Source organism: Gopherus flavomarginatus, chromosome 19 (assembly GCF_025201925.1).
Source record: "Gopherus flavomarginatus isolate rGopFla2 chromosome 19, rGopFla2.mat.asm, whole genome shotgun sequence".
In the NCBI taxonomy this organism is placed as follows: Eukaryota; Metazoa; Chordata; order Testudines; family Testudinidae; genus Gopherus; species Gopherus flavomarginatus.
Genome location: NC_066635.1, coordinates 25,342,195 through 25,361,885, shown reverse-complemented (window position 1 = coordinate 25,361,885; position 19,691 = coordinate 25,342,195). Strand labels below are relative to the sequence as shown.

Genomic DNA, 19,691 nt, shown 5'->3' with positions numbered 1-19,691 from the left:
AACGGTAGAAAAACTGATCTAATTAAATCAGTGCAACTCCCTAGTGTGCATGAAGTTATAGTGGTATAGAAGTGTTTAACGTGTATAGCTTGTTTTGGTAAACTTACTGAAAGAAACATATGCAATTTTATACCTCATCCTGTAGAAGTAGTTGGAAAACAAATCAGGACCAGCTTCATTGAACTACAGCTCTCAGAAGCGGTCAATAGCTCTTTCATCAGCCACTCCCTCAGCCCAGAACATACCATTTCTAACTGAACATATCTGGTGATTAAGGAAGAAGCAATATGACCGCTCTAAGAAACAGCACACTTTTCTTTAGCCCTATCCACTGAGACTAACATTTATGACTAAATATCTTCCAGCTTCCCCCCAACACATTTCTTACTCAGCTTCCCAGGCTCTAGCTCAGCAGAAACAAAGCAGACATGTTTGGTTTTCAAAGACTTTTTAAAAGTGAGTTTACAGTTTTAAGAATAATCAGGAATGATTAGATTACTTTATTTCTATGACAAGGGTGTCAAAACCCCCCCCCCCCCCAGCCTGGTCTAGCACCGTAGATGTATGTAAATGGCCTGCAGGACAACCAGGTTCTGTAGAACCTAAGTTTTAATTTCAAGTTTCAAGACATCCGGGTTGCAAAGATAATCTTCTAAATATAAATTTAGTGTAAACTAAATATACAGACAACCTGAAACAGTGAACTCTTCTGTCCTACCATTAATTTTGATTTGCTACTTCCCAAGTCTAATTATGCTTTAAAAGGGTCACCATTAACTATTTTGCTGTTGGCCATTTTCAGCAGATGGGATGCAGAGGGGATGGAAAGTGAGATTTGCTGGGTGCGAAATTGTGCGTTGCTACAGAAAAGGTAATGCACAGGAAAGAATGCTTCGAAAGAGAGAGAGAGAGAGAGAGAAAGAGAGAGAGAGTGAAAGGAGGCTGGTGAAGGAAGAGGAAAAAGGACAGAAATAGCAGTGATCATAAAGGGGGGCACATTTTCCCACTGAGTGATAAGTGTGACAATAAGGTACTAAATAAAGAAAACCATTGAAAGGTTGGTTACTTTAATCTATCAGACAATGTACAATTACAGCCAATGGCTAGAAGCTGAAGCTACATAAATTCAGACTGGAAATAAGGTGCAAATGTTTAATTGTGAGAGTAATCAATCACCAGACCATCTTACCAAGGGTTGTGGTAGATTCTCCATTAGTGGAAATTTTAAAATTAAAATGGTATGTTTTTCTGAAAGATAGGCTCTAGCTCAATCACAGCTATGAGACTTGAGGCTAGAATTAATACAGGGAAATCCTATGGCCTGTGTTATGCAGGAGGTCACCTAGATGTCCTTTCTGGCCTTAATATTTATGTCTTTCCTCTACGGCAGGGGTAGGCAACCTATGGCATGCGTGTGAAAGGCAGCACGTGAGCTGATTTTCAGTGGCACTCACACTGCCCATTTCCTGATCACTGGGCCGGGGGGGGCTCTGCATTTTAATTTCATTTTAAATGAAGCTTCTTAAACATTTTTAAAACCTTATTTACTTTACATACAACAATAGTTTAGTTATATATTATAGACTCATAGAAAGAGACCTTCTAAAAAAGTTAAAATGTATTACTGGCATGCAAAACCTTAAATTAGAGTGAATAAATGAAGACTCGGCACACCATTTCTGAAAGGTTGCCAACCCCTGCTCTATCTTATCATCTAACCTACTGACAAAGCAAAACAATGGAATTCAAAGCAAAGACCGATTCTAAATCTGAAGCTACCTTTGATGAAAGTCCTGTTCTCTGGCTGCCTGCTTTCTTCTGAAAATCACTGTTTACCCCTTGTAACTTCCTATACACACCTCTACCCCGATATAACGCTGTCCTCGGGAGTCAAAAAATCTTACCGCGTTATAGGTGGAACCGCGTTATACTGAACTTGCTTTGATTCATCGGAGTGCGAAGCCCTACACCCCCCCCCGGAGCGCTTTACACCCAAATTTGTGTTATATTGGGTTGCGTTATATTGGGGTAAAGGTGTATTAGAAAAAAAAATAATTAGGACACTGTTGGAAATGGTATGTTAAAGCCACGTGTCAACATCAGGTGAAAAAAAGTCTGTATGGACATCTATTTCAAGTGTCTTTCCATTGTAATTACAACTTTGGGGCTGAGTGTCCATCACGTGGTTCCCATCCACACTGGCTTCACTAACAGCATCCTTGCAAAATGGTGCAAGCAGAAACGTCAAGACTTGCTCTGAAGTGGTGCAATCACAAGTATACTGGATATCACTTGTTCAACAATGAGAGCATTTCTGGGAGCAGCCAATACATATTTTTCAGGCATTACTAGTTTTTACTACCACCACCTTAGGTAGCAACAATTCCCTAGTTCAAAGATCCCAAGCATCTAGAAAGCTCTGCTTCAGCACTTTCACCGCCCAAAGACTACACCTGAGCTGAAATGACAACTGTTTCCACAAGCTTGGTTCTTGTAAGGATAGATATCGTGTTAAAAGTATGGCAGTGACTATGCTATTGAGATGTCTTACGGGTATGGGAGGGACTATGCTAATTTCAATTCTGGGCCTCTCAGTTTGCTCTGTGTGAACTAGAGGAGGGTTTCCCCAGAAATCCAAGCAGTCTCAGTCTGATTTTACTGCCTGTCCAACTAATAGAGCACTCTGTGCCTTCTTTGTCAAACTTGCCTCCTGAGTGCTTATTGAAGATTACAGGTGTTTGTTACCATCCTTTTGTGGAGTTGCAGAGCTCACAGTTGTAGAATTAACTTTCTTGAACTGATGATTGTGTATGATCATAGGGGAGCCATTCCCACGTTATTTTAACCCACTTTAAGCTTCTAATCTCTTCTCCAGAACAGTCAGTACAACAGTGGAGAGCCAGAAAAGCAAAGCAGTTACTATTGAAAGATGGGACTGAGCCAATGCAATTAGCAAAGCAGCCTACTTCCACAGGCCTTTTCTTCTCCATATTTACACTTTGGGAGACTGAGCTGGTGTCAATTGGTGTAGTTTCATAGAGCTATGGCTCCTTTACACCAGCTGCGACTAAATGACTGACTATAAAGGATCAGAATTTGCCTCCTTAGAACTTAGTTCCTTTGAATACAATATAACTTGAACACATGGTACTGCCAGGCAAGGGCAGAAAAAACATCCATTTAGGTTGGCTCACTAAATCCTTACATAGTGTTTTGGGGTGGAACCATTTTATTTTTAACTAATTTTAAATGTTGAAGTGTGGTAGACTTCCCACAACCCAAATGAAAAACAGGGCCTTCCAAGTGCTGCATGACAAATTCACAGAGCATTTTTTCAGTGACCTTTTTTTAAAGTTAGTTTGAGCTTCCCCCATTTGACATTTTTCCCTGTGAGGGAAGAGAATGAGATTCTCTTTTAAATGAGTACAGGGTAAATGTAGGGATGATATGATCTGGTGAACATCCAGCCACTAACTGCCTAAGGTAGGGCAGGGGCTGTATAATGCACTAATACCTTGCCCTGGGTACTAGAGCCTTTTCTTTTGTACCAAAATTTCCAAACAATCCCATTTTGGAGTTTACAGGAAAGGGTAAATGAGCTAGCAATCATGATGAAGCATTTTCAGTGTCACCCCAGTGTCTTGGCCAACCCTCTGAGTTTGTGAATCACTTGGGAACCCTCACAATAAATGGTGTTATATAATGTAGAAGAGACTTTAAAATCACCAGTCCTACTCAAAGCTCAACAGGATTTGTGCTTCTAAATCTCTTAGGCACTTCTGAAAATCTCCCCTGTAATATATTATTACCTCACACCTCTTGGCTGTCTTTTGCTTGCAGTTTTTAACTATCTTTAAAAATGTAGTGTGGTTTGAAGCAGAGCTTCTCAACCTGCTGGGCACAACTGCCCAAGGAAGTCACAAGGCAAAGGGAGGCTAGGGGTATTGCAGGTGGGCAGAAAAGTGTTGGTCTTTAAGCTCTCCAGTCCCAATACACCCTGGCTGCTTCTTTTAGTTGTCTCCTCCATTGCACCAAAAAAAAAAAAATCACTCTTTCTTGCTGTTTGGGTGGGAGTCAGCTTCTGGAACTCCCTTTTCTGTCTCAGGCTTTTATGACTAGTAGTACGGTAGTATCTGAGCACCTCACAATGGCTATGAATTTTATCCTCCCAATGCTTCTGTAAGGTGGGAGAGTGCTATTCCCATTTTTACAGATGAGGAACTGCGGCCAAGCCTCCTCCCCTGAGCTACACATCCCAGGGAATGCAGCAGATGTCGCGCCTGCCCTGCACTCACCAGCTGCAGGAAGTGGCACGGGGGGGAGGGGGCTGGAGCCCAGCATGCAGCATCCCCTTGGCAGAAGCTGGGGCTCCCCTGTTAAGCAGACACATCGACCCCTCACCCTGACAAGCCCTACTTCCCTTGCATCTGTACCACCCCAATGAGCCCCCTCCAGACACCCTCCCCACTGAGCCCCAACCACCTGGACCCCCACCCAAATGAACCCCACCTACCCTGCACCTTGACCCCCCTGTTAAGCCCAAAACACCTTCACCTGGATCCCTGCAGAGTCCCATTTCCACTGCACCTGGAAACCCCTAATGAGCTTCTGTGTATCCAGATCTCTCACTGGGCCACCTACACCCAGACTGCCCCACAGAGAACTCTCGTACCCCCACCTGGATCCCCCCCACACTAAGTCCCTCTGCACTGGGATCCTGCTGCCGGGCTGAGCCTGCTCACCCACATCAGCTGTGCCTGGCACAGGGGGGCAGGGCCCCAGGGTGTTTCTGGGGCAGACCTGGCCCTTGCACTGTGTTAGGGTCAGGTGCAGCCTCATTGCCAAGTCCCTGTCCCGGGGTGGGCTGTGGGGAAGCTGCAGGGTAATCTCCCACCTCCATGCAGCGAGCGACCTGTGTTCCCCACTGCCATGTTGGAGACTCCACATTTATTTGACAAATAAAATTTGCAGAAATTTTAAAATACTGTGCACAGAATTTTTAATTTTTTGGTGCAGAACCCCCTCAGGAACATGGAATGCTGTGAAGCTGTGATGGTGGGTCTGTGAGGAAGATGGTGGGCAGTGGGAAGGTCTATGGATGGGGAGCACTGGGCAAGCAGTGTGGTGTGCAGGGTGCTATGCAATTGTGGTGGGAGGCCATTGGGGGAGGTCTCTGGGAGGGGTGGGAACTCGGCATAGAGATCTGTGGTGGAGGTCTCTGGGAAAGGAGGCACTGGGCATAAGGGTGGGGCACTTGGCGGGTGGTGTGGGGTGCAGGCCTTCCCTCCAGGTGAAGGAACATGCTGGCAGCACAGGACTGGGCAGGCCAGTGTGCGTCTGGCAGCTGCAAGGTTGTAAACAGTGCCCTCCTCCTGGGCTGTGCGGAGTGGGGCTGCTCCCGCCACGCCGCTCCCACCGTGCCTCATTGCCCCCAGCCCGCCCTTCACTCTGGAGACTGACCGTCCTGCCCCCCCTGCACTTTGCCCCATGGAGACCCACAAATATGTCTGGTGCCAGGCCCACAAAAAATTAATCCAACCCTGACTTGGGTGACAGCTGCATTGTAATTGGGCACCCCAACATATTTATAATGTAGGTAATGCAGCCTAATTGTGCTTGTTGTGTCTTTGTACCAAACTCCTGAATCCAAGGAACCAACATAGCTACAACATTGCAAAAAGCAAAAGCCAGTGTGTTACTAATTAGATGGTCAGTGCTGGTATGGGAGAGAGGGCTCTCTGACAAGACAACATGTTAATGTCTTACATAACAGTACCCTGCTACTGAACATGTGAGTAGTAGCTGAACTGCCCTGAAGCTAACTGCGCACAAATAATTATTTTTATTATAGTAAATCTCATTCTATTATATATATATATATATGACATTTAAGCAGAGAGAAAAAACTAAATGAATATTCAATTCTACATTTGAATATCAGGGTCTGGTAGGGACATTTAGAACAATGCTAACCCTAACACGAGTAAGCCACTTTGAGCAAAGGACAAGAGAAAAATCAGAATTTTAACAAAAACAGCAAAGAATCACCATCAGCACAGTACAACTGTGTAACCTTTAACTCACAGAGAAGTATGTCTGTCAGTGGTTGACTCACTCAAGGATTGTTTATAAAATAATGTTCTTCTTTTGATTGCTTTATAGTAAATATTACAGAAAAGGTAACTCTTGGAGCTGGTGTTCTAGAGGTTATTGCTGGGAGTTTGGGGAACAATGGCTCGTGCTCAGAATATGCTCTTCTCTCCCTGATGTTGCCCTCCTGATTCACTCACCATTTCTTTAGAATTTACTTCCACACTATGCTATTGTTCTGAAAAATGTTTGAGGGGGAGAGGAATGCCACTCCTTTGACTGACGCCTTTAAGCAGTTTAATTTCAAGGGCCCTTCATATTTTGACTATTAAATAATAGAGGACCATACGGAACAGTTTAGAAATACTAATGACACAGTAGAGGGAAAGAGAGCCTTACTTTTGTCCTAGTAAAGTTTGCTGTAACATTTCTCCTGGCAGCTTTTGCTTTTAAAACTGAAGATGTGGAATTCCTGTTATTCCAGCTATCTAAACTTCAGATTCATTCAGTCCCCTCAAATGCAAAGTAGAACAGGAAATGCTGGCAATTAAATCATGCTGTGTGCATTTTAAATATATATTACATGTTTGTCACAGGGACAGGGAGAAGGGAGAATCAGAAGTGTAGAGAGAAAGGTATGTCATTGAATAATTCTGCTGGAGTTTGAACGTTGTAATTTATTACTACTCATACAGTACCAGAGATGTATTTGAAACTTCTTGTGTTTGACAATAAGGTTCCTGCCCCAAGTAGTTCATAATCTAAATGAGAGAGAACAAAAAAGCAAGGTAATGCTGATTTTACAAAGTAAGCGGATCATATAATTTGTTCCATGTTTTGTATCTTGCTTTATTTTCTTTTTTTAAATGTCAGAGAGCAAGTGTAGATAAACCTGGAGCAAAGATTAACAATGGAAAGTAAAGTGGTTTTAAGAAAGAATTTTAAGGATGAGAATGAGGTTGTTTATTGCATAGAAGGGAAACTCATATTTCAGTCAGCAAGCTAAACAGAAAATATCTGAGAGAAAAATGACGTGGGCAAACCAGAAAGAGATCAGGGAAACTTACAGAGCCAACACAGTGGATTTCTATATTTAGGGAGCCGGCATTTTTGCTCTTCACCAAGTGGCACCAGCTGTGTAAATCAGCTAAAAAGATGCTGCTAGTTCCAGTATCCATGATGATTCCAGTATCCATGAACTAAAACCTAGATGGCTCTACCGTAAGGTCGGTGCATCTCTGGGAACGGTTTTCCAACCAGTTAACAGTTATCAGCGGTTCACAGTCAAGCTGGAAAGGCATAATGAGTGGGATCGGTCTTGGGTCCGGTTCTGTTCAATATCTTTCTAAAAGATTTAGACAATGGCAGAGAGTAGACGTATAAAGTTTGCGGACATACCAAGGTGGGGGGAGTTGCAAGTGCTTTGGTCGATAGATTTATAATTCAAAATGATCTGGATAAACTGAAGAAATGGTCTGAAGAAAATAGGATGAAATTCAATAAGGACAAATGCAAAGTACACCACTTAGGAAGGAACAATGAGTTGCACACATACAATATAGGAAATGACTGCCTAGGAAGGAGTAAGTGGAAAAGGATCTAGGGGTTACTGCAGACCACAAGCTAAATGACTGAACAGTGTAACCGTTGCAAAAAAAGAAAATGTCATTCTGGGATGCATTAGCAGGAGTGTTGTAAGCAAGACAAGAATTCTTCCACTCTACTCCAGACTGATTAGGCTTCAGCTGGAGAGTTGTGTCCAGTTCTGAGCACCACATTTCAGGAAAGCTGTGGACAAAGTCCAGAGGAGAGCAAAAAAGAATTATGAAAAAAGGTCTAGAACACATGACCTATGAGGAAAGATTGAAAAAAAATGGATTTCTTTAGACCTACTTCGATGATTTTATGGTGTTACACAAAGCTAAAGCCATGGGTCTGTGGATCCCATGGCAACTTCACAGAGTTCTTATGACAAACATGAGACAGCCAGAACATCCCCTTTCACAGCACTTTTATATGAGCTTTGTAGTAGCTTCTAGGTCAGGCAGGCAGGAAGAAATAAAGAGGAAGACCCTGCTCTAGTGAAACTTTTACTGAGGATTATACACACTAACTTCATGGCATCCATTCTCATCCCTTCCTACCCATATCAACTTGCCACCACCAAAGCATCCTGATCTAATGCTCTGCTGTACCTTTTGATTACTGGCCTCCAAGCATTGCTCTATTCCCCTCTAAACATCAATGCCCTTTCACCCCAAACACTGTTGCATCACACTTCATTATAACTACTGCCCTATGCCCTTTCTTATATGGACATCACTAACCTCCTAGCTGGACACTGCCCCAATTTTCCAGCCCTACACAATGATCTAACACCATTATGTCCTTCAGAGATAGCAATACATTCCATAATAGAACCAGCATTATAGCACTCCTTCCAGTGGATATGAAAAGCTCCTCTACATCTCCTTTCTTCTTATGGAGAAGATCAAACAACATCCTGACAAGCATTAGATTAGTGAGCATCAGCTTCCTCACTGCACACTCATTGCTATGAATAGCCGTTTCCATCGTACCTCTGGGAATCCTGCCCTGTGTGTCTACTGGTGGGGACATGCCTTCTGTCGCTCAAACTGCCCTTCTGCAAGAAGAATCCCAAAACCACGCCTCTGGAGCTCAGTCTTCAGATGCCCAGTTTATATGCATGGAGAGGGATTAGGAAGGCACTACCAGGATTCAGCACACCTTCACTTAAGAGCCCACTTTGGTCTCAGAGGTCCTATCTACACAAGAAAAATCAGTATCCAAATTACAGTAAATGCCACCAAGACTGCAGATGTATTGATGATAGCAACAAAGTAAGTTCAAGTGTAGATGAGCCTCAAGTGGTTTTATCACCATATCACAAAATCTGCTCTGAGCTGTGTCAGAATGATGGTTAGAACACCAAGGGCCTATTCATGCTGTTGCTCCCAATAGCGGGCCTGCACTGGGGCTAAAGAAAAATAGGAAGATAGGAATTGCCTTTCTAGATCTAACCTGGATCCTATCCAATCCAGTATCCTGCCTCAGACAGTGGCCAGTAACAGATGCCTCAGGGGAAGATGCAAAATGCCTAACATTATGCAGATGATGGATAATCTGCCCACACATTAAGTCTCCTCCAAATCCCTAACAGTTAGGGATTGATGTAAAATCAAAACCATGAAGTTTTTAATACCACTTTCAACATCTGTTAGCATTAAATATGACAACTTTGAATATTCTTATCCACGTAAATATCCAATCACTTTTTCAATCTTGCTATGTTCTCGTCTTCAACAACTTCCTTTGGCAATGAGTTCCACAATCTAATTATGTATTGCATGAAAAAGTAATTCCTTATATCAATTTTGTATTTGCCACCCTTTAATTTAATTGACCGTTGCCTTTTTCTTGTGTTATGAAACAGGGAGAAAAGAAGTTCCCAATGGCCACTAATTAAGTTATATATTTTTGTCATGCCTCCTCTTATTTGTCTCCTGTTTAAGGTAACAATCCTAGTCTTTTCAATCTCTCTTCATATGCGAGTTTTCTAGGACCTTGATCATTTTCACCAGTCTTCTCTGAACCGCCTCTAATTCTGCGAATACTGAGAATAGACTGAGTTTGGCTGGCAGCTGCTTCTCCAATACAAATGCTAATTTTAAACATAAGAACAGCCCTACTGGATCTGCCCAACTGCCCATCTATCTTGCCCAGTATCTTGGCTTCTGACAATGGCTAGTACCACATGCTTCAGAGGGAATAAACAGAACAGGGCAATTTTGAGGGATCCATGCTTGTCATCCAGACACAGCTTCTTGCAGTTGGAGGTTTAGTGGCACCCACATAACTCGCCATCTTGGCTAATAGCCACTGATAGACCAACCTATCCTCCATTAACACATTTAATTCTTTTTTGAATTCAGTTTTATATGTCTGGCCCTCACAACATTCCATGGCAATGAGCTCCACAGGTTGATTGTGCATTGTGTGAAGAAGTATTTCCCTTTGTTTGCTTTTAAAAGGCTGCCGATTAATTTGTGTCACATTCGCTCTCTCCTCCATCACCACTGCCTCCACCAGCTTCTCCTCCCCCACAGACTGTGCAGGGAGAGTCTGACAGGAGGCAAGCTGTAGAGATTGTCAGTGGGAAATTGTATTCATTGCCCATGCCACAGACTGTGTACTGTGCTTGAACCTTCCCCATCTAGATACCTAGAACAGTGGTTCTCAGCCAGGGGTACATGTACCCCTGGGAGTATGCAGAGGTCTTCCGGGGGGTACATCAACTCAACTAGATCAGTGGTTCTCAAACTTCTGTATTGGTGACCCCTTTCAAACAGCAAGTCTATGAGTGCAACCCCCTATAATAATTAAAAACACTTTTTTATATTTAACACCATAAATGGTGGAGGTGAAGCAAGGTTTGGAGTGGAAGCTGACAGCTCACGACTCCCCAAGTAATAACCTTGCAACTCCCGGAGGGGTCACGACCGCCAGTTTGAGAACCCCTGATCTAGATACTTGCCTAGTTTTACATAGGCTACATAAAAAGCACTACCAAAGTCAGTACAAACTAAAATTTCATACAAAGACTTGTTTATACTGTTCTATATACCATACACTGAAATGTAAATACAATATTTATATTCCAATTGATTTATTTTATAATTATGTGGCAAAAATAAGAAAGTAAGCAATTTTTCAGTAATAGTGTCCTGTGACACTTTTGTATTTTTGTGTCTGATTTTGTAAGCAAGTAGTTTTTAAGTGAGGTGAAACCTGGGGGTTTGCAAGACAAATCAGACTTCTGAAAGGGGTACAGTAGTCTGGAAAGGTTGAGAGCCACTGACCTGGAACATTTTAACATAGTCCTGCAGCATCCACAAGGGGCAGTTCAAGTGCAACACAAAGCCTGTGGCTTTGGTGGTGAATCCAGCAGTGCCCCAACCCATTCAAAACCACTCTGACTTGCCTCCTATCAGAACCTCGCTGCACAGTATGCACTTGTGCCATGGGGGTTGGGAAGAATGCACCAGGCGAGCCCCTCCCCCCTCGTGCTATTTCCTGTGTTCGTAAGACCCGAGTGGTGACACACACACTTTATATACATTACATTACATGTGTGTGATTGTAAAATTACTTGATTTAAACCCAAATTAGTAATTTCATAATTACATCTTTAAAAAAAAATCAAGAATTACTGAAAGTTAGTAAGGGTTGGCATCTCTGTGATATCACACAAAAAGCACCCCAGAACATGATGCATATGCCATTCCTAGAACCCCAGCACATTCCTGAGTCAGTCTCTTCCCACCCTCTGTACCCCCACATACAATCACCTCCTTAAAATATAAGCCCCCAACCTGCCTTGCTTTTCTTCTACTCATCTCAAGCACTCACACTTAACTTTCCAAGAAGTAGTTTTCCATTTGAAAGTGTGTAAAAACACAGGAACTTCCTGCTGAAACCCTGAAGAATTCTCTCCATTCCTCTCAGGCTGGACACATATTAGCAAGACTGCAGAAGAACAGCAGTTAAACAAATCTTACCGCAGCCCTGAACTTCATTTCTGATCCTTTTCGGCTCACAAGGCACTGTCAGAGAGTCAGTTATGCTGTCACAAAGCGAGAAACCTGAGGACAACTCTCTTCAATCAGCTGCCTTTTTTATTTTTAATGACATTTTTGGTACTGTCAGGAACCACTCCTGTCTACTCAACTCCTACTGGAGCCTGCTAAAGAAGGCGTTGTATAAGAAGGAGAGTGACCAAAAAAACTCTCCTCCCCTTCTAAACAGAAAGAGAGAGAGCCACGCAGCTCGCAAGCTGAAGCTCAAGATAAAAAAAAAGCCTGTTGCCTGTATGTGGAGCACAAGCTGTCTAATCATAGAGAAAATGGAAAGAAAAGGAATCAAAGAGGCTGGAAACCTTGGGCCAGAGCCTACAACCCAACACCACAGGAAAAAAGCAAAGACAGCAGCCATATGTTCTGCTGTGGCAAAATTTGCACAAAAACGCAGCTACAAACAGGAACATCAAGTGGGCTACACTGAATCAAACTCAAATACACTGACCTGCAAGTCCACAGCAAAGTTCCAGTGCCTGAAGCTGTAGCTCCTCTCATGACTCCAGCAAACCAAAGAAACCACTACAGGAACTTTGATGGTAGGAAATGGTTGATTTTCTTGTTTGTCCTTGCAACAGTTTAGCACATGTACCCAGCAACATTCTGTTCCAGAACTGTTGTGAAGCATCCACACCTGAAGCTCCTCACAACCAGAGTTGCACCAGTGCATGCTAGCACACCTGCAGCACTTATCCCATAATGCCCAGTATTACTGCTGGCAGCAGGGGCTTTTGGATAACTTCCCAACATGAGGCACTTCATTACAGCATGGAGTTATGAGTCCCCCTACATTGGGGCAATTGCAAAGCTCTACATTTCCTGGCCATGCTGGGGAGAAGTCACAAGATGGCAACCATTCAGCACGATCAGAGCTTGAAATGGTCTCAGATATTGCAGCCTTCTGCACTGCGCTGGCATGGATGAAACACACTGCACTCCAGCTATTCAGCTATGTTGGGGGCCAAGCAGTCTCTTGAAGGGGATCAACTCCATACTGAGTCAGGAGATTTGATTTCCCTTCTATCTAGTCTTCCGTAACCAAAAGTATTTAAAGGCAATATAATTTTCCAGCCATACAATTTGACTCACAGCAACAATGCCAGCAACTACAGGAGTTTCTCAAAAGATGATGAGTACTGGGCGGTATGTCTCAGAATCCAGATAACTGTAATCTACTCAAACCATACTGCCGTGAATTTCCCTTTTATATTGTTTCATGACTATCCCTCTCTTCAAAGAGCTCACAACATGGGGTGCTGTAGCTATCCACTATCTGGGCAAATTATTAAAAAAGTGAAGGAGCACCTGCACATGCCAGGTGCTGTCCACGCACAGAGGAAGACAAAGTCCTTGTCCTGAAATCTATAGCATGTCAACCTACTAGACTGACAAGACAGCCTTCATTGACTGAGCTGTTGTTCAGAGTCCCAATTAAAGAGATTTGCGCTTCAAATGCCTTGTATGCATCTACACAGAGGGACTTCTACTCTGACCCAAATGAGACCTAGTTTGGATTCCCTGGTATTCTGCAGAAACCACACCCTTCTTTGCACCTTCAGGTCTGATAAACTGAGGCTATTCCTGGTGCCCTGTGTTGTCTACTAAAACTTCTCTGAGATGAGCCACCAGTACTGGCCAGTTTCCAGGGATTTAGGGAGGCCAGCAGGGGTACCCAGTCAAAGCCCCTGACTATTCAGTGACTGTAAAGCTTAGGAGGAGAGTGGGCAGGCAGAACTCAGTGCAGTATAGAGGGGAGACAGTAGTAAAGATAAGTTGGTTCCCTTCCCTGAGTATACTCTTAGGAGTAGAATTGAAGATACATTCATTCTTCAGTCATTAGGCTGGTGATTCTCATACATCTGAGGATCTTAGGTCATATTCTAGCATTACTGTTCAAACCATATTGTATTTTTCATCTGTGAAGTACTGGCATGTGTGTCTAGGAGCTGCTGAGAGACCATTAAGGTTTATAGCTTGTTAATAGGCAGTGATCAAATGCCCTTACTAGCAGGTTCCTCATGGAGAGGAGCAGAACCTGGAAAAAAAATCTGAAGACCTAAAGTTTCTTACCCAGTGGTTAGTCCACCTTAAACTTCCATGTACTCCAAGCATTTCAGCTCTAAAGGTAAAGGAAATTCCCCATTTCAAGTCTTCACTGCTGCTGGCATCACCTCAAGTCAACCAATGTAAAGGTTTTCTTCCCCCCGTCTTCTCAGTGAAACTTCCCAGTAGCAATATGTACACTTTAGATTTCCATTATAAGCCCATCTTATCTTATATGAAATAGGGTTGGACACGGATAATACTTGGATGGGAGACATCTTAAAACCCAGATAATTGTGGAAGAGGTGTTAGCCGTTTGGTGTGGCACTCTGATCATACTGACCAAATCCCACAGTCTGCAGCTAGGAGGCGTTGTACTGTTGCAAGTGCCGTCTTTCAGAAGAAACAGAATACCAAGGCCCTGACATTTGTGACAAGGATCCTATGGCACTTTTGAAAAGAGTTGGGGCATCAGCCATGGTGTCCTGGCCAGATTCTAGTTTGAATAATTACACTGTCTCCCTTATTTCACCCTACAGTTCTAACTGGCTGCAAGTTCTCTTTTCACTTCTTGTCCTCAACTTCTATGGAGTTATGGTGAACTGTTAAAACAACTGCTGCATCCCACTATAAAGCAAGCTGTGTTTCAGCAGTGGGTGAAAGTATTCCTATAGATCAGAAAAGCTTTGTGATCCTGGCTGAGAGGCACTATTTAAAATATGCCATTCTAAGTCTCATGTTTATTGTACTCTGGCTTCAGAAACACAGAAGTACACTATGCTATACTGACATGTTGACACAACCAACATCCTGGCTCCTAAGTAGACCCTTGCTTGAAAGGGCCTGGTATGTTTACAATTGGAGTACTGTAGTTAACCTCCCTCAATACGGAAAGTGACTTGGCCTTTAAAATAAGGCTCAAAACTAGAGAGCTAGGGTATTAGGAATTTGTTTAAAAGAGCTACCCAGTTAATTAAGGCTTCTTCTTCAGATCACTTCTGCACTATACCAAATTTTATGTCTGGTGTGTGTGCGGGAAGGGGCATGGCTACAATAGCCTGTTTCCCTGAAAAAAATGTAGAAACATTGATCAGTTCTGCAGCATAGAAGAGACCAAACCATACACAAAAATCTTGCTGAAGCTTTGGACTTTTGGTGCTGTAGCTCAACTCAAGAACATAGTTAAAACCCAGTTGAGTTCAACTTATATTCCAAGAATAAACCATGTTTTAACCGTGTCAGGTGACCCCTGCATTATAACAGCGTACTCTGACAAGAGATTTATAGGGTGGCTGGCACCTGAACCTTCCAGCTTTTCTATGGCCCTTTCAGAAGAGAGTTAATTCCCATTAACATTTTTCTAAAAATGTCTAATTCTAGCCTGGATTCCAACCATGGAAGGAAAGAGATAATGCAATACATGTGGGGAATTACACATCTGCACCACAGGTTATTAGATTATCGGGCACCTCACACATAACAGCTTCCCTCTCTTCAGAAAAATCCCACTTTATGAACAAAATTCTGCCTCAATCTCACCAAGATATTTGTGCCACACCTCAGGACTAGACCACCATTACCACTCTTTATTATAGTCGCATTAGAGGCCACAACCAAAATCAGGATCATATTGTGCTAGGTGCTTTTCATACACATACCAAAGGCACACCTCTGCTTATTGATTCAGAGATTCCAAGGCCAGAAGGGGCCACTGTTGTCATCTAGTCCGATGTAGCACAGGCCACAGAACTTCCCCAAAATAATTTCTAGATAATACCTTTTAGAAAAACATCTAATCTTGATTTAAAAATGACCAGTGATTAGAAGAGCTTACAGTCTAAATAGACAAGACAGACAAAGAGAGAGAATGGTAGTTTAATCACCATTTTACAGATCATCAACTTGAGGGCTAGAAAGATCGATTAAACCTCTCAAGGCCACAAATGGAAGTCTGGCAGAGACAATAACTGAACCCAGTTTTCCACACATCCCCAGTGCAGTGTCTTAACCACATGACCATCCTTCCATCAGCAAGTGTATTGTGCTTCTGGGTGAGATGCGGATTATAAACTCTGTGGGCAGGAAGTCTTCATTTTTCTTTATGTTTGGACTGTGCCCAGAACACTGATGGCACTAAAATAATTAACAACCATCACCATACCTTCAGTGCAATTCACCTTCTGGCTTTAAAAGCATTGACAATGGATGGAAGAACAGCAACTAGGAGCTAGCAGGCATATTACTGAAAGGAAAAGAGTCCAGTACAGACCACAGGTTGATTTGAGACAGTGCAAGATAAATCAATAAAAGTGATCTGAGCAGTGTTAAGCCACATTGAACCATGTTCCACATTCTTCAGACTAACATCCTCCCCTTCCTACTGCTCTGCATCTGCCTCTAGTTCACACAAGCAAGCTCTCAAAACATCTCTCCACAGTTGCCAAAGCCCCGATCAGGGCAGAACAGGCCATATTCCTGTTTTGAGGCTAGAAGACTACAAAGGATATGATCAACTCCTACGGGAGGGGAACATAATCCTATCTTTGGGGAAGTTGGAGTTAAGAGAAAACCAACTGAGGGTAGATAGGAGGGGGTCAGAAAGCCGTACAGGTAAAATGCCTTCTGTTTAAAACATGCTGACCCTTGAGCAATGTGGCTCAAAGGCAATCCAAGCAGTTTCTTCCTTGCCAGCTAGGCGGACGTCAATGACAATCTGTGCCTGGTGCTAAGGCTAGATGGAGGTTCCATTGCTACTAAAGGCAGAGATGAGAATCAACTTTTCCAAGCCCCTTCACTCAGTAGTGATTCATTGAAGCCTTGGATGAGAGCACAGGGACTGTTCTGCTCACTACTGATAAGCAGTGAATTCCCTGCACGCAAATTCACATTCAAAACAAGGAGACAGGAAACTCTTCCTGTGAGCCCTGTACTGAAAGGCTCAGAAAGCAGAACATGAACTGCCTAGCTGACCCAGCAACTGATGGCTCTATTTAAATTAAATAAATAAATGAATGAATCTGAACCCAGCCCCATTAAACTGGCTTTGGCAAAGCATTCATCTTCTCCTACATTCAGGATTCCAGGTTTTGCTATACAATATGAATCTGGGAGTCTAAGATAATGCCTTTAGTATATTCTATACACAATACTTCATTAGCAGAGTGATGGGTTTCATGGTTAAAGTACTCAAAAAAGTAAGGAGATGAAAGTACAGGACAGTTATAGGTTCATGTACCGTTTCTGACACAATACAATTTTTTCAATATTTTTTCTACAAGTTCTGCTGCCTTAAAAATGCAAATACATGTAAATTCCACAGTCTGAAAGTATTTGGCTAGATGCTATCGGAACCAACCCATCGAACACAGGCTAGGAGGGCTCCAAAAGGAAGGCTCCCTCCAGCATGTCATAAGAATTCTTTAGCTGGAGAAGTTAACAGGTCTCTTCATCAACCAAAAACATTCTTAAGGTTCACTGTGCTGCATGCTTTAGGTGATCCAGACTGGTAACAGCACCTTGACTTCCTAAAGTAACCCAAAATAGGGCTCTGAAGGACATCTAACTCACCACTTACAAAACTACTCCTGTCCTCACGTATGGCTGAAACTAGCAAGAACACTTGACCTCCATGATAAATGAGATCACCAATGCCTCCTTCACAGAAGGCAACTGAACACCAGTTGCTGTCATTACTGATGTGCGTTTCTAATAGAGCTTTGCACAACCAACCCCTGAGAATCCCATTCTTCCACAAATAAATATGCATGCTCCAGGAATCCTAGGCTCGGAGATATACATCCTTAGACCTTTTCCTCTTTCTCCTGTGAGGGGATCAACAAGCATGTGGACAAGGGGGATCCAGTGGATATAGTGTATTTAGATTTTCAGAAAGCCTTTGACAAGGTCCCTCACCAAAGGCTCTTAAGCAAAGTAAGCTATCATGGGATAGGAGGGAAGGTTCTCTTATGGACTGGTAACTGGTTAAAAAGATAGGAAATGAAGGGTAGGAATAAATGGTCAGTTTTCAGAATGGAGAGAGGTAAATGGTGTCCCCCAGGGGTCTGTACTGGGACCAGTCCTATTCAACGTATTCATAAATGATCTGGAAAAAGGGATAAACAGTGAGGTGGCAAAATTTGCAAATGTTACAAAACTACTCAAGATAGTTAAGTCCCAAGCAGACTGTTAAGAGTTACCTAAGGATCTCACAAAACTGGGTGACTGGGCAACAAGATGGCAGATGAAATTCAATGATGATAAATGCAAAGTAATGCACACTGGAAAACATAATCCCAACTATACATATAAAATGATGGGGTCTAAATTATCTGTTACCACTCAAGAAAGATCTTGAAGTTATTGTGGATAGTTCTCTCAAAACATCCATTCAATGTGCAGCAGCAGTCAAAAAAGCAAACAGAACGTTGGGAATCATTAAGAAAAGGATAGATAAGAAGACAGAAAATATATTGCCTCTATATAAGTGCATGGTAAGCCCATATCTTGTATATTGTGTGCAGATGCGATTGCCCCATCTCAAAAAGGATATACTGGAATTGGAAAAGTTTCAGAAAAGGGCAACAAAAATGATTAGGGGTATGGAACGACTGCCATATGAGGAGAGATTAAGAAGACTGAGACTTTTCAGCTTGGAAAAAAGACAACTAAGGGGGGGATATGACAGAGGTTTATGAAATCATGACTGGTAGGGAGAAAGTAAATAAGGAAGTGTTATTTACTCCTTCTCATAACACAAGAGCTAGGAGTCACCAAATGACATTAATAGACAGCAGGTTTAAAACAAATACAAGGAAGGTTTTTTTCCCTCACACAACACAGTCTGTGAAACTCTTTGCCAGAGGATGTTGTGAAGGCCAAGACTATAACAGAGTTCAAAAAAGAAAAGTTCATGGAGGATAGGTCCATCAATGGTTATTAGCCAGGATGGGCAGGAATGGTGTCCCTAGCCTCTGTTGCCAGAAGCTGGGAATAGGCAACAGGGGATGGATCACTTGATGATCACCTGTTCTATTCATTCTCTCTAGGGCACCCGGCATTGGCCACTGTTGGAAGACAGGATAGTGCGCGAGATGGATCTTTGGTCCGACCTAGTATAACTGTTCTTATGTTCCTTACGTGCTGTTCAGCATTCAGACACGAAGACACTAGGCACCTTCGAGAAAAAGGCACAGATAAAACAAGACAATTGTTACACTGAGATTTAAATCTGGCTACTGCACATACAGAGCAATTGTGTCCCTATGATACTTAGGTTGGAAAACAGAAGCTGGTCGACCTAACAAACCTGAAGAACTCGGTACATCCTTCTTCCTACTGAATCAATAAAACAGGAGTTGCATGCCAGGCACTAATCATGTCTATCAAAACAAAAAGTTCCACTCCTTTATAAATTGTCTCCATACACTATTACAGGGCTAAACAGTACATCTCACATGTGATCAGTCACTACTAGAATGTGGCTATTCTATCCCATGTATCACCAACTCTTCCTTAAATGTCACCACACTTGTGGTTCAGGGGGTTGCTACCAAACTGCAGCCAAATCTGATGGCTGTTCAAATAATTTCATAGAATGTCCCAGTAGCACCACTCATTTTGAACCCTGAAGTAATTGCTGCACCAGTCTCAATAATAAAGAGCCTAAAAAATAATTCGGTGTTTTCTTTACCCTACTTTATTGCAATGTTGGGTGGCTCCCCTGCTTAATCTGAGGCATTATTAGAAGAATTAATTCACAAAAATCATTAATACGAACAGTCTGACCCAGTTCAGCTGATGCACATTCCTCACAAGTGACTTTCTCAACAGTCCCTCCCAGTGGCAGGACCTAATCTTCCTTTTATGGGGAAAAAATGTTTTCACAGGAAAAGTTAAGTGTCCAAG

General features: G+C 42.6%; 1 protein-coding gene across 3 annotated transcripts in view; it reads right to left on the bottom strand.

Annotated features, from left to right (window-relative positions):
* The window catches only part of MYO1C (myosin IC), a 139,379-nt gene that overhangs the window by 79,727 nt on the left and 39,961 nt on the right, over positions 1–19,691 (bottom strand). The window contains exon 1 of one of the 3 annotated variants that reach the window (XM_050929288.1): positions 11,670–11,848. The exons of the other annotated variants lie outside the window; for them this stretch is intronic. Within the exon in view, the coding sequence (XP_050785245.1) occupies positions 11,670–11,687 (18 nt within the window). The 5' untranslated portion in view covers positions 11,688–11,848. Of the gene's footprint in view, positions 1–11,669; positions 11,849–19,691 lie in introns of those variants that run through there. 3 annotated transcript variants of the gene reach the window in all.